At 45.1% G+C, this 22,946-nt stretch overlaps 1 protein-coding gene, 1 long non-coding RNA gene and 1 pseudogene across 4 annotated transcripts; 1 reads left to right on the top strand and 2 right to left on the bottom strand.

Annotated features, from left to right (window-relative positions):
• Positions 1 to 7,015: 7,015 nt before the first annotated feature.
• On the bottom strand, positions 7,016 to 16,159 carry LOC120674073 (crossover junction endonuclease MUS81-like). 3 transcript variants are annotated; one of them, XM_039955169.1, is made up of 15 exons: positions 15,673 to 16,012; positions 13,541 to 13,617; positions 13,337 to 13,415; positions 13,089 to 13,175; positions 12,891 to 13,004; positions 11,748 to 11,880; positions 10,865 to 10,940; positions 10,546 to 10,646; positions 10,304 to 10,449; positions 9,788 to 9,845; positions 9,047 to 9,205; positions 8,188 to 8,267; positions 7,781 to 8,015; positions 7,594 to 7,684; positions 7,016 to 7,419 (listed from the first exon to the last, which is right to left on the bottom strand). In XM_039955169.1, exons 1-15 carry the CDS (start codon positions 15,906 to 15,908, stop codon positions 7,412 to 7,414), a joined length of 1,680 nt encoding a protein of 559 aa, XP_039811103.1. In that variant the 5' UTR covers positions 15,909 to 16,012; the 3' UTR covers positions 7,016 to 7,411. The 3 variants fall into 3 exon arrangements, with proteins under 3 accessions (XP_039811103.1, XP_039811101.1, XP_039811100.1); XM_039955167.1 differs by having other exon boundaries at positions 7,026 to 7,419; positions 7,598 to 7,684; positions 10,304 to 10,446; positions 15,673 to 16,159; XM_039955166.1 differs by having other exon boundaries at positions 7,026 to 7,419; positions 7,598 to 7,684; positions 15,673 to 16,102.
• LOC120674074 lies at positions 14,338 to 14,855 on the top strand. The gene is made up of 2 exons (XR_005674961.1): positions 14,338 to 14,656; positions 14,733 to 14,855. It is a non-coding gene; the product is annotated as an uncharacterized LOC120674074 (long non-coding RNA).
• A 1,490-nt stretch (positions 16,160 to 17,649) lies between the features above and the next one.
• On the bottom strand, positions 17,650 to 18,603 carry LOC120675940 (annotated as a pseudogene).
• Between the last annotated feature and the right edge of the window lie 4,343 nt (positions 18,604 to 22,946).

The following is a 22,946-nucleotide window of genomic DNA, read 5'->3' as shown; positions in this document are numbered from 1 at the left end:
TTATGATTAAAGTACTTAGATGGATGGGTAGATATTTTAAATTTTTGTGAGAATTTTAGTATTTTTTTATTTTTTAGAGTGTCTACTTAGAATTTTAGATGGCTTCAAGTGAAAGTTTCAAATGAACCTCCAATTAATAATAACAAATAAGATAGAGAGAGAGAGGCGTTGTTGCTATTCTGGGACGGCATAGGAGGGCGCTGGATGTGCAAAAACGTGGTGGCCCAGGCCAGGACCAAGCCAAGCCATGCGTGGCTAGGGCTTTTGGCCTCGTGACGTAGTGGGAGGGAGCCAGGGAGGAAACTGGGAACCCGGGCGGGCCAACCCCTCCCCCACGGGCGTTGTCGCGAGGCGGCGAGCTGAAGGAGAATAAATCGATCCCCGCAACGCGACGACGCCCGCGCCGCAACAAAACAAAGACGCGTCCTCGCCTGCCGCCGGCGGGCCTTTATTCCCCTCCCTTGCGGTTCCGGCCATGGAGTCTAGTGTGGGCGTGTGGCTGCTCTATCTGCTGCTTTCACAGAACAAAAACATTTTTTTCCTTTGGAGTCCGTATTTTTCTTCTTCTTCTTTGATCGATCATGAGATGACGAATGAGTAGAACAAAACACGTGTGACTGATAATGGTTAGAGTAAGGATAATAAATTAACCGGCTGCTAGCTGCAATAATACTTACAGCATACCTCTCAGCTCACTTGTATATTGGTTAGTTTGTTCATCATTAATATGGCTTATATATCTCTCTCATAAGTTTTTTGATTCTTGTGTCGAAATCGGCTGCAAGCTTACATCTTGCTTCCTCTCTCTCATCTCTTCTCTTCCAGCTCATCATTCATTCGGCTTACCTATAATACTTGGGGTGTGTTTAGTTGGTGAAAAAGTTTGGGCTTTTGTCCTGTAGCATATTTCGTTATTACTTGATAAATAATATCCAATTATGGACTAATTAGATTTAAAAGATTCAGCTCGTGCTAATCAGTTAGACTGTGTAATTAGTTATTTTTTTCAACTATATTTAATGCTTCATGCATGTTCCTGAAGATTCGATGTGACGAATACTATGAAAAAAAAATTTAGAACTAAACAGGAACTTGCTTTTACTAGGGACTGACTGGGAGGAAAGAAATAAAATAAATCAGCGCTCAAGTCAAGATGGAGAATAAATGCTTTGCCTTTGGCGTTTGGATCATTAGTATAGTACTCATTTCCTTCCAAATTATAAGTTATTTTAAAAAAATTTGGAGAGTCAAAATTTTTTAAGTTTGACCAAATTTATATAACAAAATAATATTTATGAAACCAATTAAGTATCATTAGATTCTTTATTAGCTATATTTTCATAGTGTACATATTTGATGTCATAAATCTTTGTGTTTCTTTCTATACTTTTGATCAAACTTTGAGATTCAATATCTAATTTTAGAGAGCTAATTCAATATCTAAATTTTAGTTCTCAAATTAGTTCAAGAGCTAAAGATGCAAATAGCATCCTGTACGAGCTAGTAGTACTAGCTAGCAGTACTAGTATGCTCCATTCCATTGCGATTCAGCAGCTGCACGAATTAAACCAGCCAGCAGCCACCGGCAAAACAGCTAGCTATATATTCCATCGTCAGCCAGCCATCCATTGCATCGTCTAGCTACGTCCTACACACGCAAAAACAGCTAGCCAGCCACCGGCAGGCAGATCTTAGACCAGTTTTAATGGGAGTTTCACAAATTTTTTTATAGAATTAAATATTATCAATTTTGCTGACATGGCAAGAAAAGGAAAAATTGGAGTTTCATGAGATGTAAGAAGAGTTTCATCACTATGAAACCTATCTGGCACAGTTACCTAATTTTCAATCTTGATAAATATGTCTATAAAATTTCCACTGAGACTAATCTTACACGTAGCTCAAAATTAAGGCCAGACCAGCTATAGTATTTAGTTGAATGATAATGGCAGCTAGCTGCTGATGATTGCCGTCTCATCTTAACAACTATGTGTGTGTTTAGTTAGTGAAAAAGTTGTTGTAGCACGTTTCAGTTTTATTTGTCAACTATTGTCCAACCATGGAGTAATTAGTCTCAAAAGATTCGTCTCGTCATTTACAACCAAATTGTACAATTAGTTATATTTTTTAACTATATTTAATACTTCATACATGTATCGTAAGATTCGATGTGATGTGCGTCAGTGAAAAATTTTAGAAATTTTTCGCGGAACTAAACACAGCCTATACAGTGGCTGGCCGGCCGGCAGATCTTCTGACGACTAGCTGGTGCTGCAAGTCGTTGCCGGTCAGCCTGACGCCAATATTAAGACTAGACCGCTACCTATGGGTCCGGGCAAAAAAATCTTTGGCCACATGTTTCAAGAAATGAGATGTTGCTACAAGTTTATCCTGCAAAGTATGCTTATGAAGGATAGTCCACGTACGGAGCCAGTGCGTAGTTGAGTAAATAATCTGCAAAAAAAAATTGTTATAAAATACCACAACATTTCTGCGTAGCCAAACAAATTAACACAAGACTGCCGCGTCTAGAAATACTAGTGGCTATCTTCCTTGGTGTAGTACGTATGTAGCCACCGACCAGCAAGAAACTAAAGATCGATCTCATCTGCATGATCTGCTGCACGCCACAACCAAAATGTACGTACACTATGGGTGCGTTTAGTTCCCCATCCAAAAATTTTTAGATGTCAAATCAGCACTTTGACCAGATGTCGGGAGGACTTTTCAGACACTAATTAAAAAAATAATTTCAGAACTCACTTGGAAACCACGAGACGAATTTTTTGAGGCCTTTGACCGCGTCATTAGCACATGTGGGTTACTGTAGCACTTATGGCTAATTATGCACTAATTAGGCTTAAAAAATTCGTCTCATCATGTACATCCAAACTGTGTAATTAGTTTTGTTATTTAATTACATTTAGTGCTTCATACATGTGCTTAAAGGGGAGGTGAAAATTTTTGGGAACTAAACGCGCCCTATGCCTTCCCTTGCGACCCGCCGCCGGCCGTCGTCTCGATCATATCTTTTCTCCCAAATTTAAACTAGTTGTGGGCTAGCTGTGGCGTGTCACGCGCCCAGACCTCATGATCGGGCGGGCGGGCGGGCGTGTCCACTTGAGATCGATGGACAACACAGCTGAGCTGATAGATCGTGCTAGCTGCTAGGCTTCAGATTTATCGACAGCTCCAAAGGCTTCAGATGGACAAAGATAGATTATATTCGAGCAGATGGAAAACAGGCAGGCAGCGCACGCGTGAGTCGCCACCGACGGATACGATCGATCGGTACGGTGGATGTATAGATCGACATCGAAGCTGCACGTAGCAAGGTACCTTGGTCGATCGCTGCCATGCATGCACAAACGGTCTCAGTTCTTCACTGCCTAACAACAACACACAGCTACTAGGCAGCTAGCGCCACATGCATGTTAGCTACTCCTATATCATGGAGAAAGAGGTCTTGTTTGGTTAGGCGCGCTACTCTTCTAGTCTCCGCATGAAAGACCAAATAAAGTCTATTTGTAAAAAAAATTAGGGATGAGTGTAATTTTTCGCGGCGAATATAATGACGGTAATTAATCGATAATTTGCTACAGTGATGCTACAATAACCGTCCTCTAATCGCGTGGTCGAAGGTCTCATTAGATTCTTTAGAGTCACTAGTGCGGGGTTCTGAAGTTGGTTTTGTAAACTGACTTTATTTGACACCGTAATTAACGGTCAAACTATCACTATTCACTAGCACGCTACAAACCAAACGGGGCCAGAGTAGATCTGGACACGGCTGCCATTTTTAATTTGTTAGTACTACTCCCTCCGTCCCAATATGTAAGCATTCCAAGGATTCAAACACACAAAATAGCACAAGGAGGAAATGATATTTCTGCCCCTGAGTTCGGTGGGAGGACAAGCAAGCCGCAAGCGGCACGGCTCTCGGACGCCGCCGCACCGCCCGACGGCGCTGGAGTGGGTCCTACCGGCGACGCCGCCGCCACTCCCGGCGACGACTGGCGCCGCTGCACAGCCCGCAGAGCACGCCGGACCGGGAGGGGAGGATGGCGGCGGGACGGCCCCCCGCGCGGACGCCGGAGCAGGAGGGGAGGATGGCGGCGGCGTCATATAGGAACGGAGGGAGTATAAGCTTCCATCTATTCTCCTAGGATTCTTGTTTCCTAGTGGCTTTGAACTTTGATCCAACATGCGCGCTGTATATGTCAATCATACATTTATTGAACATTATTTTTCTGTCATTTCCTCCAGGAAGTCTTGCGCAAGTGAGGTGTCTGATTTTGACCATACCGGTATGTAATGAATGACGACTTGAAACTTTGAATCGAAACTTGTCCTTATTGCCCGGGTCCAAACAATCGAGTTGTTGGAACCAAAGATCTTGGATTTATTTTTTCTTCCATGAAAGACAAGGCGTGAAGCTACCACTCAATTCTTGCTTGATGCCGCAATGTTTCTTTTTTTTTCCTTGAACCAATTTTTCGTAATGTTTTAAGACAAGAAAAAAAAAAGAGAGATGCTGCGTCTCAGATCTCTTGTGGCCTGCGTAGGGTAGGGAACGGTCTAGGAAGGGTGAGTGGGTGACACTAGCAGACTAGCTTGTGATGTGATGAGGTCATGACTTAATCAGCTATTTGGCGATTGATCACTGCAATAAAGATATTGGCAACTCATGATCGATAGGGGTAAAGCAGAACATTATTGTTTTGGCAGGACTTTAGTGTTGAGAATTCATATGTGAAGGATCACCCTCTAGTGGTCCAGTGATGATCATTTTACAGCCAAGAAATAGCAGAAACAATTTGCTTATTCTCAAGATGGGCATGGAGATGCATGTCAATATATAACTCATATTTTCCTTGAACTAATCCTGCAACTCTAACTTCCTCCATTCTCTCCAGAAAAAAAAAAACGAGTCACAATGCTCACTAGACCAGCACGATCGAACTTAATTAAATACTACTCCACACAAGTTGCAGTTCTTAACAAATTATACAGCATGTAGCTAGTTTTCTGGTACCACCTTGTCCAGTCAAAAGAAAACACTGATGCTGTTGGTGCATATATTTGTGGTGTGGAATGGTCATTTTAAACCGAATGGATAGCTAGGGGACGGCAAAGGCCGACGCGGCTTATAATAGGCTCGGTACCACGATAGGTCGCTGTGCGTTAGAGTTGATGAAGCAACTAACAGCCTGGTAGCAATAGGATAACGTACAGCGGCTTGACTGATGGGCTCAAACTAGGCAAGTGAAAACAACCGGGCGCTTATTAGTTTATTTGTTTGCCTGATGATCTCCAGGGACAGAATATGTTTATCTCCAGTCCTCCTTTTTTCAAATCGAAAGAAAAAAAAAAGGTAAGGGGGACCTCCTTGTTGCAGCAACGAACCAGAAGTTCCAGGACAAACAAATTTGGATCCGTCGTCGGCAGGTCGCTACTTGCAGCAGGCTCCCATCTCTCGCCATTATTCCTTTCCGGTGAAGAACAAACAGGCCAGCAAGAAGGAACGCTTCGCGAGGAAGAAACGCACGCACACGTAGTGCCGCGCGCTGCTAGTGGCGAACAGGCATGGGGGTGAGGTCAGGCGAAGCGAACAGGACAGAGAGCAAGCGGCCGCGAGGATAGGGATGATGGCCGAGAGTATGGTATCGAGCAAGTAGAGAGAGAAGCCAAGAAGGGAGCAGGCGTGCACGCGAGCTGCAGGGCGTCGGCACCCGCGTGTCCGCAAACCGATTCTTTGGACGCATCACCGGCGGCCACCCGCGGCTTTAACGCGAGCTCACGAGCCAAGGCCCTCTCCTCTTGGAGGCTTGCGCTGCGGCCACCTGAGCTGGGTTGGTTGGCTCGCTGGTCTCCGGACGCGACCGCTCGCTTGTTTCCTTGCTTGTCCCCGTCCCCGCCCACCGTGGCTCCGTTGGACGCTAGCCACCGCCGGAAACGGATGCCGCGAACAAACGGATAGGAACAATGGCGACGCCGACGCGCCGGGCTCGCCTGGCTTGGACTTTACCACTTTGATGCCCGCCAGCCCGCCCGCCTGCCACGCCGCGCCACCGCCATGCCACGCCGTGCCGTCTGCCGTGCGTGGGAAACCAACAGGTGGTTTGGTTTGGTAGGGCCTTGGGCTTGGGCTGGCTGGTTCCGTGGCGTGGGGCGGGGGGAGCTGCTTTGTTTGGACGCGTCCCCCCTGCGCCAACTGCCAAGCTAACCTTTTGTCTGGCTTTGGTTGGAGCCGGGCACGGTGGCGGGGCGCGCATCAGCAGCGCCTATCCGTGGCGCTACGGGACGGCCGCGTCCGCTTGGCGCCACTCGCCCAAGCGGCATGGCGTGCCGTTTTTTTCCACGTTATTCTAGGACATCCCGTTGTCACCTTCTGCAGCCGCCCTTATGCTCCACTACTCTCTCCATCATCACAAGTGCTAGCAAGTACCAACCTAGTGCCACTTCCTGATTACACTAACTACTGCTGCCTGCTGGAGTAGATTATCATTTTTGTATCACTGATCTTTATATAGTCTAGGGTTTAGGAACAGAAATTCTAACGCGCTGCTTACGGCCGCCAGAGGGGTGATAGAACGAACGGAACCTGATTCTGGTGCAGATATGACGGCCGTGTCAGGCGATGATGTTAGCGTCCGTTGCCACTTACCATCCGAGTCCTCCTCCTCCCAGCAACCATCCTTTCTGGAACCGTCCCTGAGTGAGAACACAGACCACCGGCAGGCACATCGCCGTAAGATTCACGCATGAATCAAAAGTTACCGAAAGCACACCGTTACCTGATCATAGCTGGAGGGAGAGCCTCAACCAACCAAAGACGACCCAAACAAGAATCAAACACCGACCAGACAAGGCGCCGACCATGAATTGGTCTCGGCACATGGACGAACCCATAGCCCTGTAGGCACGCGGCTGTGCATATGGTCCGTAGCTGCAATCTTTATGTTACCCTGTCGACTTCCACTCAAACAAAGCAGAGGCAACAAGAGACATCACATAGTCCAAGCGACTGAGTAACAGATATTTATATGCCACCTCATTCCATGAGTAATCCCATGTCGTACGATCTGGTGACCACATAAGACTACTCTAAACAGGACGTGAAACCATGCTAATACCTTTCTTAGCAGTGACTACATTACATCCTCTGAAACTCCCGGTGTTCGATGGCACCATTTTGCTTCAGAACATGAAAGCCTTGCAATTGAATAACTAAGGCCCTGGTGCTAGTGAGCTATACACAAAAGCTGGAAACCAGATCACTACGATGGCGGTATGAAACTAGTTACGAATATTTTGTCCATCGCCACAGAAAAGCTCGAAGATGTTTCGGCTTGCTCCTGCATTTACCTTCTTGCTCTTGTTTTTCAACATCTCCTCTTGTGCATGGGTATCACCATCCTACAACATTGTAAATGAAATTTTGAGTTCATAGAAATGAGCGGAAGTATTTTGCGATAAACAGCACTGGAACACAAAGAATAAGAAACGTAGTACAGTGAATCAGTGATTTGTTCTTAGTATGAGTAACTGTTCTGATTGTAAATGAAAACAAAGAAAAAGAACAGAGAGGACCTACAAGTGTGGAGTATGCCTGTGCCAGAAAGAAAGGAGTTGGATATAGCTCTATAACAGCTAGTGCAGCTTCTTGGGTTACTTGCGGCACCTGCATCGCATGCACAATCGATTATGATACTTTTCCATTCCACTAAATGAACCAGCTGGATAACTTTCATGATGGGGGCAAATATTGCCCAGTTACCTGCATAAGTTGAAGGGCAAATATGTCGCTCACTGTTGTTTTCTCAAGATCACAGCACTTCCTCTTAAACTCATCATAGGTTGGGCAAACACGAGAAGTTTTAGCATAAGTTGGGAAGTTTGTATCATAGTATTCAATTATTGAACGTGTAAGATGGCCATATCTCCTCTGAGTATCAGCAAACCCACTGGTTCTCTGAACATCAAATCCATCGAGAATCTCAGTGGTGAAACAGCTGAAAATAAATGCCAGGGAGCAATTAAAAAGCCGTGCATCTAGCACTTCACTTTGGTAGTTAACAAGTATAGACATTCACATATAAGTGAAAAAAATAACAATAAGATGTCAACAATGGGACAAATGTACTAGTGTTCAGCATCACACTATGACTTTAGCAGTAAACATACGCTGTTTTAATCCTCTCTGGTGCGTCTGGGTGGTTTGGATCACCTTCAACAAGATAAATCAGCTTCCTTAGCCCGCATCTCTACAAAGATGCAAGAAATGAAAGTACCACATGATGTCGTGACTAAAATAAACAAAATAACTTGGTAATTCCTGCAAGTCCATTAACATGAGCAGACATTTGCTGTGAAAAAGATTCGCAGTCTATAGACTCACACTTATAATCACCATACCGGCATACCCTTTATCATATCATTGCCAGATGAGATAATTTATGATTTTAAGCTCACAAAGTTTAAAAATAACCTCCGTAAAGGTTAGATTAGGGCCACATTGGACTGGGCAATAGCATTTGACACGTGCAAAGATGTGACTCCTCGTAGTGATGCACTCGTTGTTAATTCAACATTTCTTTATGTTCAGAATACATGACACTATAGTCTCTGAATGACTGATGACTGCTACAGTTGCCTCCAAGATCATGACAGCAAACACATATATGATTTAAACATCAATCTATTTGCAGCATTATTCACTGAAATATAGCAACACATTTTATTCCCAAGCAAGCTGGGGTAGGCTAGAGATGAAGTCCAACATGAGCAACCAGCAAAAAGGAAAAAGTAATGTTAAAAAATTAAAAAGGCTATAAGGATAGTAATATTTTTTTGTGTGGGGGGGTGGTGGTGGGGGGTCTACAGCCTAATGAGTTTGCCACAACAACCCATCAGGATTATCACAAGAAACAATCCGAAGCATGTAATATTTTACAGTCTAAGCAGAAAGTACAAAGAAGGAAGAGGGAAGTGAATGTTCAAGGCTTATAAGAACAGCTGAAGCAAGTGAAAGTTCAGAAGGTACCTTGAGCCTTAATTTCTGATCTCGGTATCTGTTGTCTGCAATTGAGCCATCTAAATCCAAAACCTCTTTCCTTTCAACAATGAAATCAAGAACATACTCTGTGTGATCTTTCCTATGACGAGCAATCCAAATACCATCTCCCACAGGTAACTTTCTAATCTGGATCACAAGGTTCAAACTGAGAAATCAAAACCATTTTCTCTGGCAAATTACATAAACAGATTAATCAAGCATTACACCTTACCTTTTTATGTTGGAAAAGAAAAACAAAGATATATCAGACAGGATATATTATGGACGTTCATAAGTTAAAATCCAATGGGTTGCAATGCATAAGGAAGGAAGCACTGTAGGCTGAAAGCATCAGAGCAATTGGGACAGTCAAAAACTCAACCAAGTGATCCTATTATTTCTGTCAAATTTTCCTATATTTTATGCCATTTGTCTTTTTCCAGCCTTTTCAATGATTCTATTTTTAGTCAAATGTTAGTTGTTTCTCAGAATTTTTTTCAATTGTCAAAGATCATTGAAATTGATGAAACTTGGATTCAAATGGCACATGTTTTAAACATGCTATGTAGTAGAGGAATAAATGTAAGGGGAGGAAAATATAGTGGAAAATGAAATAACGTCTCAGTTTAGTGTCCCTAAATTAGTATGACTATTTCCCTACTTTCATGTCTATGGCAGAGAGAAATTAGGATATGATGAAGACCGTGCATAACTCTGATTCCTACCAACCTCTACAGGTACTTGGATCTGTGAACGAATGTTATCAGCAACTTTTCTTGAACGACCCCTGCACAAAAAGGTAAAAAACATGAGAACCCAATTCCATGCACAGCAAATACACTGAATAGAAACCAAATCAACGAGACATCCAAAAAATGTTTTGCAGCCATAATAGTGTTGGCATATGGATAAAGATTACCGAAAAAGGAATAAAAAATTACAATTTTATACCTAATAGTCTATGAACCTATGGAAGCCAAGTCACATATCAGAGTTGTGTGCAGAAATAGTAGAGTAAATCACACCAGTCAAACCAACAAAACTTGTGTCACGATTATAAACATTGCATAAGGTAACCTTCCATGTGATAATTTGAATTACTTTTGAAAAATATGCAGCAATGGCCACTTTTCTCTTAGTATTACGCATCGGGTGAGATATCACACCTGACGATCAAAGATAGCTACAAGTCTATACAATAGTAGATACAGTTTTTCTTCGTGAGTAGGAAATGATGATACAAACCCGAATTTTTCACGATCATCCAATATGAACACAACTTCATAAACTTCAAGAAAGTTTCTATTGGATTGACGAGGTGGCATAGCTAGTATAGGTTCGTCTGTGAAAGCAATATCATTGTCCAGCATATTGAATTTAGCAGGGCCCTGCTGGTAGAAGAAAAAAAAATAGTATGTTTCAATAGAAATATTTTTTTTTAAAAAAAGATATGCTGAGAAAGTTTTTGCATCAAAAGTCGAGCATACCATTCTACTAGAAAATTGCAGCTCAAATATTCCTTGGGATGATAGAGGAGAAACAGAAACTGGGTAATCTGGCTGTCCACAATCTGTAGTTGGTCCCTTGCCTGCAAAGAAATGTAGGAATAAGCTTTTTTAGGGCTATGTAGGAATCAGCTGAGAACTATCTAAAGCAAGCATAGTGATATCAAGAAAACAGAACTGCATGTTTTCAATTTTGGTGGTCACCCCTTTCAGTAAATTCTTTAGAACTGGAATGCAGAGGAACAAAAATGCAAACATAGTTCTATGAGTATATGCAATATTAACAGAAATCAGTCAACACCTTTGAGAAGAATGTTTTTTCTATAAGGTTCTTCTGAATCTGAATCGCAGCAAATGATTCCTTCATCACTGTAATTCTGCACATGATAAGAGAAACCATGAGTTTTTTTTTCTCGAACACGTAGGAGAGCTGCGTATCATTGCATTAATAGAAGAAGAAAAGAGTCATACATAGACCCGAACACACCCCACACCCCCCCAAAAAACGTAGGAACTAATCACCCGTCACACTAGCTACAGCGATCAACATAGGAGCGAGTAAACTGAACCCCTCCCTCTCCCTGGACAGAGAGCAAGGAAAGGCCCCTAGCTCCTGCTAAGCTCCACTGTATCATGGAAATGTATCAGTAAGTTGAACAAATACCAGCTGAAATTATGCAATATTTTTAATATTATATTTAAACAACAAGTGTGAGTAAATCTCCAATATAATAGTATTATAGGAATGTATTGCAAGTAACAGAAGCTCCTTACAAATTGGAAATCTTTTGATCGAGTATAGGAATAGCTCTTTGGCAAAAAGAATTTAAACAATTGAAGTTACTTTTCCTTGTCACATTATCATTGAACCTACAAATATTCTGGTGGAGCTTGTGAGTATGCAGAGTTAATCGACTATATAAAAGGCTATACAGTTTGAACAAACGCATAATATTAAGCCTTGCTCTGCTATTGAAGTTTAAAAACTGAAAAGCACTTTTATTTGTGTCAGGCCAGGAGCCAAGACTGAATACTGTAAATATAAAATTGGGAAACATCATAAAGGTAGCAACTCAATAAGACATCAAAGGACACCATTATGTCTTTCATCATACCTAAACGTCGAGGCTATCTTAACATTGTTAGCATGGGGGAAAATACTGTTAGAAAAGGGCAGGCCTTACAGTAGTTTGATCTTGACTTGCAGCAGATGCATTGTGAGCATTGGTTATCGTTAAAGGCCCTGCAGAATCATCTAATCCAGACCGTGAAAGGCACTCACGAGCAGTGCTTTCCCCTTCTCCAGATAACAAATACCTACAAAATTCACCAAGCCAACGCCAAGCTATGCTTAACATCTCAAAAGAATGTTGATGCTTGATGATTAAAAAAAACAGAGGATACATGACATACAAATTGAATAAACTACAAGAGAGAATTCTCCTGCTGTTGCCCAGGATGAAATGAAATGAAGAAAAGATCAGCGCACCAGAGGGAGATGACTAAAAGATCAAGATAGGCGACATGGGATCCACTTTGTGTGACTAAAAAGATGTAGGTCTCAAAATCATGCTGGATATGCACAAGGTTATTAAACACATGTTGCACAACCATATTGTGGGCTCTACAGGTGTAAAGGGCTACGGAATAGGTTAATCGACCTCTTTTATCTCTATCTCAATAGAACTATGAAATGGAGTAATTAACCTTAACAAAAATCTTCCTGTAACATTTCAGGAGATTAGAGAATATTAGGCAGCCTGAAGTACATGATAAAATCAAACAGCAAACAGCAAATATATCTGCTAGCATACAAAATCACTTTACTTTGTTAACATACCAAGTTTTCTCACAACAAACAATAAAAAATGCAGGCGTATTGATGTGATAATTTCTAGCCCTCTGGTGGCTTCCTAAACATTGTTTTAACAGTGGGAACATTCTGACGATATCCATCAATCCTTCAGCCCATCCAATCATCAAATTATCCTTTCAGAAACCTCTTCTTAAGAAAATGTTACTATTTGTAGAGACCAGACATACACCGACAACACGTAGTTAGAACAAGTTCTTAGTTCTGGGGCCTGTTTTTCTTCTACAGCATCTCTTCAATCATGAGGGTCCATGTGCAATCTTTTGTATAGGCAAGTATTTGTCTTGCCAAAGAAAAAAAATGCAGAATAGGTGCACAGAGCCCACAGCATTGCTCCATCAATGACAACAGTTAAACATTTGTAACTGCAGTTTCTAAACTCAACGAGTCTTCATCAAAGAAAAAAAAAGGCCATATGTTAACACAGACATGGAAGATGAAACTAGTGCATTACTCTGCTGGACTACGCCTCTTGATGACAAGTCCTTTGGACATCAATGTCTTCATGCAGCTCCAGCCAGTATACCAGTCCTTCCCAAAACTCTGTTTTGCTTTACTTTTATTCGGACTGCTCAAAATAGCAGCTAGTTAATAATGCACTAAAAATAGCAGGTGCTATCTATGACAGCATGAATTTACTTCAAAACAGTACCCAATCGCGTCTCGTGACAGACCGCTGGCTTCGGCAGCATCAATAAGCTCTTGTTTCATCATAAATTCTTTCCCTCTAATCTTTGCCCTGTACAGAAAATCGATTGTTATATGATCTATTCCAGAAACTTAGGTATCTTTCTCCTGATTCCTATGACTTGACATCATTATTTGGTTTGTGAAAAATATATTTTTTCTTTCATGGGTAAAAAAGGTCAAATATTAAAATATATCCAAGACTAATCATACCTATGGAGTGTGATCAATATTGCATAAGCAGCAGTGTTCTTCCTTGGCAAATAACACTTTGGTCCTCTTGTTTTCTTTCCTGTAAGAATGAACAATATTCTTCAAACTTCACAGAAGAACATGAATGGATAGCCTAAAAGAGGAGGATTTTAAAGGACATATAGTCAACTATATAAACACTTACACCCTATCCTGCGACATTACCTTTTACGGAAGACAAATCCTGACTGGAGTCTGCAAAGAATCCTTCCATATGCCTTGAGAGCCACTGACCGACACCCCTGACAACAATTGATAGAACACAGCATAGATTAATACTTTAATATGCAATGCTACATTGAAAATGCCGTATGATACAGCACAAGTTCAAAGTATAGTGCTAATGTAGCATAAGGGAAAAATCAAGCATTGCAGACCTATATGATTATATATAACATTAACTTGCAAAAAGCCAAAAACTTCAACCTTATTAGAAAATGGAGACCTACAAATCGACTATGTTTACTGGGGGAAATCAAATCCCAATGTACAATACAAATTGCAGCCTAACGAAGATTACAGTGTTTTTGAACATTGCAAATGCAAGTATGTGACATTACATCCCAAGATGTGAAAATGACCAGCGAGTTCCTGGGATGTTGGAAGGCAAAATTTGCCCAGAGACACCGTTAAAAGCATGACTTTGCCAAAGACCACTAAAAAATTACATCCCTGCCGAGAGACACTGTAAAATCAGTTGCATTGGCTGGAAGACACCGGAACTAATATTATAATCAACTTAATTGGGAAGTGATATCAGAATCAGCTGCAGAAGGAGGAACTGGAAGAAGAACCACAAAATGCACAAGATGCAAACAGCTTGGACATATGGCAAAAACATGCAATGAATACATATATGATTCTGATGCCCCACCACCTGCTCCTCCAAAGCCAAAGAAAAAGCGAGGAAAGAAAAGTGTCACTGTAGTACCATCTAGTGTTGTTGCCCCACTGCAAGAACAACCATCACGTGCTGATCCATTGTGAGCTTTTTTAACTCAATCTTTTGTGAGTTTTTTACAATCCTTACATGTATCTTACATATCTAAATAACTCGCAGCGCTACACCAACTAGAGCCATCAGTTGTGCTTCTACACCAAGCCCTGTGACAAGAAGGTAGACCTGTAATTTGAATTTGAATATTCGTCTTTCTTCTCAAATCTGCAATTTCACATCTTTCTATCTTCGTGCAGCATGTCAAGGAGGTTGTTGGAACTAGAGCCATCTACACCAACTAGAGCAATCGCTACAGTTTCTACACCGAGCCCTATGACAAGGAGGTATAACTCTTCCACCCTTTATGCATTTCTATTTCTTATGTCTACTGTGTTGATATGCTTTTATATCCACTTGCAGCCGCAAAAGGATACTAGAACTTGAAGACATCATAGAGCCAGTTGCTTCTCAAACCACATCTCCAGTTGCTATTGAGAAGGGAAAGGCAAAAAAATTGAAGGTTGTCAGGTCCAGGAAAAATTAGAGTGTGCTGAAAAAACATGAAGGCAATATTTTGGAGCACTATAGCTCAAATTATGTTATTTTCTATTGCTGCACTTGCTAGGGAAATGTGGCTGAAACATGTGATGTACTTGCTGCCAAATGTGGCTGAAACCATGTCATTTTGTATTGCTGAATCTGATACTTAAATATCGATGAACCATGTATTTTCTATTGTTGGATATGCTCCCGTTGCAGCTAATAGATCTATTTGAAGGGCAGGGGTATTCTTGTCTAGATTTATATGTATTGTGACTTGTTTGAGGTGAAATTGTTATTATATGAGCCATAGTGTCTTTCAACAAAGGGATATGTATTTGTAATGGCTTTGAGCAAAGACAAACATTTTTAGTGGTTTTCAGCAAAGTCACGCTTCTAACGGTGTCCTATGGCAAATTTTGCCATGTTGGAAACAACCAGAACCAGGATGAGTCCCCAATTCAGATTAGCAAAATGAGCACCACTGCATGCCAAAACTACAAAGCGAGTCATGCAACTTACAGTATTCAAGTGCTAGAACGGGGGGTGAGCCCCTGATTTGATTAGCTAAATGAATGCGCCAGCATGGCAAAATTACAAAGTAGATCAGAGGTCTTACAGTATCCACTATTAGGCGCCAGAAACAACTTAAAACAAACGTTCTCTATCTAATTCCAGTTCGAAATGAAGCATCCTCACCAACACAAGGCATCCACTCAGCACGAACAAAATCAAACAAACCCTTTGCCTCAATGCAGAATTTCACACCCATTGACTGGGAAGCGGTGTGAGGGGACACGAGCAGAGAAAGCAAACGTACTTGACCTTCGAGAAGTCCCTCAGCGTCCTGATGGGCTCCTTAGCGGCGCAGAGGCTCCGGTTGGCCTTGGCGATCGTGAGGTAGTTGTTCTCCGAGAGCCCGTCCGGCTCCTGCATCATAGCCCTCCACTTCTCCAGGAAGAATCGAGATAGCGCCTCGTTCTCCGGGTGCTGCACCTTGAGCTGCTTCGGCACCGGCAGCGCCGGCTTCGGCTGCTTTGGCGCCGGCGGCCGCATCGGCGAGGATTTGGGGCTCGGGGTGGAAGGGGATCGCGGGATTGGGGATCAGGGGTGACGCAGCGCCGGAGGCCGCATCAGCGAAGGTTTGAGGCTTGGGGTGGAAGGGGATCGCCGGATTGAGAATTGGGTGTGAGGCTAGGGTTTAGGGTTTCGGAGTGGGGACTGGGGAGGAGGGAGAGCCCGCCATTGAGAGAGAGGGTGGTTTCGAAGGGATTTTTGCGGTCGGGTGCTTTGAAATTGAAAGTTTTTTTTTAGAAATGAAATTGAAAGTTATGCGAGCTCGAGGGATGATGACCCTAACAACTTCACTCCTCTAATCGTTGCGAAGCCGGCCTGTTTTAAGCCCAATATAGAGCAGGCCTACTACTTGGGCTCAGGTCGTACTTAAAGCCCAATGTAAGCTCAAATGCCTGTTTACTTCTTCCACGCTCAGAATAAAAAGACAAGATGTCTGCTGCCTAGCGCTTTGATTATTATTATAGGATGCCCTAAAACAAATATTAATATAGGATCGATTGACGGACAGAACAAAAAATTACTCGAGTAACGTTTAGGAATTCCGATTATTAATGACAAAATACACCAGTGCCCAGCCTCCAGTACAGTCAGTAATTTCTACAGATCTGATACAGAACATTTCATCATATAATATGATTCATATTATCCAAAAGCCTAATTTAACGTTGTGGCAGCACGGCAGAGGTTTCACCAGAGATGACCAAATCTCATCTTATTCAGTTGATTTCCATGCAAATAAAAAACAACGGAAGAGATAACATGGTACATCGTATAATCCAAACACTGAGCAATATATATGCTCCACATGATTACATCTTGGACGACCTGGGGGGCACAGCACAGAGGTACTCTAAACCAGAGGCACGCCGCCTCCTGCGCGCGTCCACCTCCTGCAACCCCAAAGCGCATCCGCACGTCGCGGCGACGCGCCGCCCGCGCGCAACCGCGCCAAGGGCGGCCAGGAGAGCCGTGCACCCCCGGCGGAGGCCGGCGCCGAGTCTCTTCTCGCCGGGCAGCCCCCCTTCTCCTCCTCCGCCGCGCGGGAGCAGCCCACAACGCACACAGCACCACGCCGCCGCCACCGCACCACCTCCTCGGCGCCGAGGCCCACCGCGTCGCCAATGGCATGAGGCGGCCGCCCTCGCCGTGCACCTCCGCGCGCACCCCAGCACCCGCGCCGCTGCGTAGATCCGGCCCTGGGGGCGCCGGATCCGGTCCCCAGGATGCCGGATCCGCCACCCCCGGGTTGCCGCCGCCGCCCAACAAATCCAGCGCCGGCGCGCCGAAATCCGGGGGCGAGCGCACCCCGGAAGAAGGGAGAAGCCCCGCTGCCGCCTTCCTAGCAGGCACACAGGCTTCCGGTGCCCTGCTCCGGCGGCGGCAAGGTGGAGAGGAGGCCTAGAGGGTGGCGGCGGCGGTGGGGCTGGGGCGCCGCCCGAGTCGCCCCCCAGGGAGACGACGCGGGGGCCGAAAGGCGCCGCCTGAGTCGCCCCCAGTTGTGCCTTTTAAACCTCTTCTGCCACTAAGTTCAAAAGAAATTGACGAAGACGAGCACAAGTCGAGCATAATTCAGTTGTTCAGGTTTTGTTATAGACTTTATAATAAATCACTCTACTAGTTCAAGTCTTCGAGTAAAGTATAGATTTATTGACTAGTTATATGAGTTTATTTTTTCTTGATGACAAAGCTGCCTCATCGATCACACTGAAACCGGATCATGTTAATTTGGGAAGGTGATCGGGTAGACAGGCTGCATGTCCGGGTAGAGAAGAGCCCAAAGTTTTTCTCCGTTCGATCCCCCGGCTTCTGGTTCTCGTTGAACATGGCGAACACGTACGTCTCCAGCACCCCGGGGCTCTTGGGCGTGCCCCGCCGGACGTGGTCGATGGCGGCCTGGTTGTACCTGCGCGCGTTGTCCACGGACCACGGTCGCCGCGAACCCGCCGGACGGCCCCCCGGTCTCCGACACGACGACCCTGACGTTCGGCGCCCCGGCTTTCTCCAGCGCCGCGTAGATGGCGTCCACCATGGCGTCCAACAGGTTCGTGTACGTCAGCCCGGTGCCGCTGTCCCTCACGGTGGTGCCCGGCCGGAACGCCGCGTAGCTGAGGCTGATGTCGCGCGGGTTGTCCCTGTGGGCGAAGTAGGGGTACACGTTCGCCAGCAGCGGCGCGCCGGTGTCGGCCAGGAACCGCGCGACGGGCACCATGTGCCGCTGCACGTCGTGGCTGAAGACGCCGCGCGACGGGGGCAGGTAGGAGTCGGCGATCACGTCCATTCTGACCGCCGTGGACACCTTGATGCTGCTGGAGAGGCCGGCCGCCACGAGGGCGGCGTGCACGTTCCGCATGGCCGGGAGGACGACGAGCGCCGCGTCGCCGGCGGGGACCTCGTTGCCGACGGCGATGTACCGGATGAGGACGTCCGGGTAGTAGGCCCGCACGTTGTCGTGGACTCAGACGATGGCGGCGGCGCCGCTGTTGGCGAGGGCGCGGACCGCGCCGACGCCGTCCACGCCGAGGATGAGGCCGATGCCGCTACCGCGCATGGCGGCGAGGGTCTCCTGGTCCGGCCGGAAGATGCGCATGGCGTGGATGTTGCGGGACTTGTAGAGCTGCACCACTTCCGCACGCGATGGCAGGTTGTCGCCTGTGACGCCGTAGCAGACACCGTGCGCGCCTGTATGCGGCCCGCCCAAGACGGATCGGATCGGATCAACAAGTAAGCTTCTTCTTTTTTTCTTAGCTTGATCAACAGATGGTGAATAAAAAAAGGGACGAAAACCCACAGTACCTCCCATTTTGCAGTTGCACAGAGATCGATGGAGATGCAATGTGCTAGCATTAGCTTGTTGCACGTATAGCAAGGGAGCCCGAGTGAGGGTCGCCGGGCCCTGGGTCTGCCGGTTACGCATCATGTGAGCAACTGAACAAGCGAGTACTAGCTGTCTAGCTGCACTGCAGAAACAGAATGCATATACCTCCGTCTCCGATTTTGTTTCCGGTTCAGTGTTCACTCTCAGTTTGTCCGATTTTCGGAGGGCAGCGGGCCGCGGGGGGACGGTACGGAATCGTTGTCCGGCTTCGACTCCGCAACGAAGAATCGGAGTTCTACTTCCAGGCGGCTTAGCGCTGTTGGTGCGAGCCAGGTTCAAATAACTCTCTCTTTTACTTTCGTTTCCAAAGGAACGTGAGACTCTGCTGCCGTCAAACAACTTCAGTTGGTAAACTCTCTTTGTCTCCCCTTATCCCTCACCAATGCGTTGGTTTATCCCGAGATCTAAGAGTTATACTTCACATGGCATCTTAATTTTGCAGAATCAAAATGGAACACTATCTAGTATGCAGAAGAAAAAGACTGAAGCGCTTCCATAAGCCCATCTGTGGACACAGGAGTTCAAAGGTCCAATTTTCAGACCTCCCCGAGGTATAACATCTGTACCATTCTGGTTGCTGATAGATGATATTTATCGACTTAGGAGTTAAGACTAGAGCAATCCATCTGTGAAATTAATTCCCAGTTTTCCTTCTATCGCAGGATGTGCTAGGCTTGATTTTATCAAAATTGCCACCAAAGGAAATTGTAAGAACTAGTGTTCTATCAAACAATTGGAAACACATATGGACAGTTTGCCCCAACCTCAGATTTGATAGCATCACAATGTGTGGCAAAGATGTGGCTGGAACACAGCACCATAGTCAGAAGTTTGTTGACAATGTCAATGCAATCTTGAAACAGTATCGTGGCAGGGTGGTTCAAGAGCTTGACGTCAAGTTTGAATTTGACGCCACGCTAGCTGAACATCTCGATGATTGGGTCAACTTTGCTTTTATCATCACGAACAAAGAATCTAGCTCTTGACTTACTGCCAGCCAAGTTTTGGCTCCGTCCTGATCGGTACAGATTTCCCCTAGAGTTATTTGATGGTGAAAGCATATTCCGTCTACAGCATCTGCAGCTTAGCTTTGTGTCTTTTGAATCACCTTCCAACTTCTGCAGTTTTCCCAACCTAAAGAAGCTTGATTTGCATGTGCTGCGTGTCACTCGTGCAGACCTTCAAGATATGCTGTCAAACTGCTTTAATCTTGAATGGTTGAGTATAGTTAGATGCCATTTAGATGGTGCTCAACTGAAGGTGGTTCGTCCGTTGCCCCGTCTGCTATACTTGCATGTCACGTACTGTGATATAAGCGGGATAGAATTCATTGCCGTGAATCTGCAGACTTTTGTATACAGGGACGCTCGATTCCTTCACCTCGGTCCTGCTTTGGCACTGAAAGATGCTAGCCTCGATTTTATTGGCAAGATGACTCTTGAGTTTGCTCTGACCTCACTTCCCAACTTGCTGCCAAGCGTGCAGAATCTAATTTTGCATTCTATCTTGTCAATTAATTAAGGTCCGTGCCTTAAAAATTATTACTAATATTTGATGTTATCTATAACAATTTTTCTCTTGTAATGATCCTAATTTTTGTTTTCCACCCTTCAGATTCCCTTGATACAAGGAAACATCTCCAAGTTTTCTCAGCTGAAGTATCTACAACTGAGCTTTATCGTGTGCCCCGAAGATCTCAATAATCTTCTGTGCTTGGCCTCTTTCTTGAGTGCTGCTCCTTTCATTGAAACCTTAAATATAAATGTGAGTACTCTCCTGGATTATCCTTGCTTAGTTGTCACGATAAAGGATTACATTAAATAAATATTTGGTCACAATTGCAAGCCGAGCGTAGCTCAGTTGATGCGTTCCTAGTGAGGAGCGCACCCGCTCAGGCTCGAACCCGGGTGCTTGCACGCTGGGGCACGGGCGCACGGCCCATCTGCGGCGCGTCCCAGGTCGCCATGGTAGCACTGATGGGCCCCTCTGTTGGCCTTACCTAGTGCAAAAAAAACTTTGTCACAATTGTTTCATAACTGAATACTGAACAGGGCATGACCACAAACTTGATAACTAGCAGCTACCATAATGCATGGATTGTGATTCAATGTTGCTGATCCTTGATTAGAACCCTGCTTAATAACATGCCTTCCATTTTTCTCCCTAATGTTGCAGTTTACAATCTGTGCCTTGTTGCATGCTCAGAGCTTATCTAGAGGCTTGCACAATGTACATATAGTTGTCTGAAGGAGTTGTCTATCACGGGATTTGCTGGGTGCACCGGCCAAGTTGAATTTTGGTGTACATTGTGGAAAAATCCCCTAACCTGGAGGTTTTATACCATTGATCGAGCTGATCAAATTGGTAATGATGGAGAGTATGAAAGACGAATAAGATTGAAGGCATTGGATATTGCCAGAATACACCTTGATGGGAGAGTATCACAAAATACAAAAATTGTTATGATGTAAGTTGAAGTGCTCGAAAAGGAAGTTGTGCCAGATTATATTATTGCAGTGTATGACTGGATGTAGGTGGTTGCTAATATTGCGACGGCCTGTTTTATGTAGTCCCGTGTTGCCCTGTAATTTTATTGTCCTAAATTAGCTACGTAACATGCACTACTATAGAATAGGCCTTTGTTCCAGGCCATTTGCCCCGACTGCCTTTGGACCCGGGACAATAGGTGGCTTTTGTCCCGGGTCCAATGGCTAGCCGGGCCAGCGGGGGGACATGTGCCTTTTGTCTCGGTTGGAGACATCAACCGAGAGAAAAAATGGGCCTTTTGTCCCGGGTGGTGGCTCCAACCGGGACAAAAGGGAGCCTTTTTGTCCCGGGTGGAGCCAACACCCGGGACAAAAAAACGACCGACGTCTCTCTCCCGATATTTTCCAAGTCGCTGGCTCCTCTCCTCTCATTTCTCTCCCTCTCCTCTCCCTCTGCCTTATCTTCTTCCATCCCGCAGTCTCGCCCCCTTCCTCAGCTGCCTCTCTCCTCCCTCCCTCCGGCCTCAGCTCCCCCCCGGTGTGGGCGGGGCCGGCGAGCCGCAGCCAGGGCGCAGCCAAGGCACGGGCAACCGGCCAGGGTGGCTCGGGCCGTGGAGCGCCTCCAACCCACTGGTGTCGCCGGCGCGGGTCCGCGCGCCGGCAGGCCCGGTGGCCGGCAACAACTCGGCCCGGCGGGGGCTGCTCGGCTCGGCGGGGGCGGTTGCCAGCGCGGGTCCCGCGGCCAGGCCCGGCGGGGGGCTGCTCAGCCCGGCGGGGGCGGTTGCCGGCCGCGTCAGGCCCGGTGGGGTCGGCTTGGGTCCGCACCCCGCCAGGCCCTCGTGGTGGCAGCAGCGCTGCTCGGTCACGCCGGCGGGGATGGCGCCGCCAGATCCAGGCGGTAGGCGCTGCTGTTCTTGTTTTTTGTCAAATATGTATATGTGAACGGATTAATTGTGAAAAAATCGTTTGTAGTTGTGATAATTGATTTTGTGAATGATTGATTTGTGATTGTAATTGATTTTGAATTTGGAGAAGCTGGCTCCCGTACGCGGGCGCTAGCGACCTAATTTTTTTTTGTTCGCAAAAATTAGCATTTGTCCCGGTTCCATAGCTTCCGGGACAAAAGAGATGCACGTATTTATCCCGGACGGCCAATCCCAGTTAAGGAACCAGGATAAAAAGCAGTTGTAGACCGGGTTTAAAAAGTAATGCAACAGATTGACAGTGGTGGTTTCTTAATTAACGTTTTGTCTCGGTATGCTTTGTTGTCTACTGATAGGCATCTTGATTCACGTACTCCTTGTGATCTGATCCTGTTTTGATGTTCTAGTTATTTAACAAACAAGTTTCATCATACTGAGTTTGCTGCTCGATCCATTGCGGCATTGGGGAGTACCATACGGTCATACATATTTAGATCATTTTTATTTTAATCTATAAACTCTGTATCTAATGTGAAGCTAGAAGTTGAGCCCCGCGCAAACGGAGATGCATGCGTATTATAGACGAATTTGAAGTTTGAGCAAGATTTCTTATTATTAGCAGAAGATTAGCTAGTACACATGGCACAGTGTGTATGTACATGATTTGGAATAGAAATTGTTTACGATATGCATGCTAATTCTTATATGAAACTGCAACATATGCTAACCTTAT

The sequence above is a fragment of the Panicum virgatum genome, chromosome 5N, assembly GCF_016808335.1.
Source record: "Panicum virgatum strain AP13 chromosome 5N, P.virgatum_v5, whole genome shotgun sequence".
NCBI lineage: Eukaryota > Viridiplantae > Streptophyta > Magnoliopsida > Poales > Poaceae > Panicum > Panicum virgatum.
This window is presented reverse-complemented; position numbering and strand designations above follow the sequence as displayed.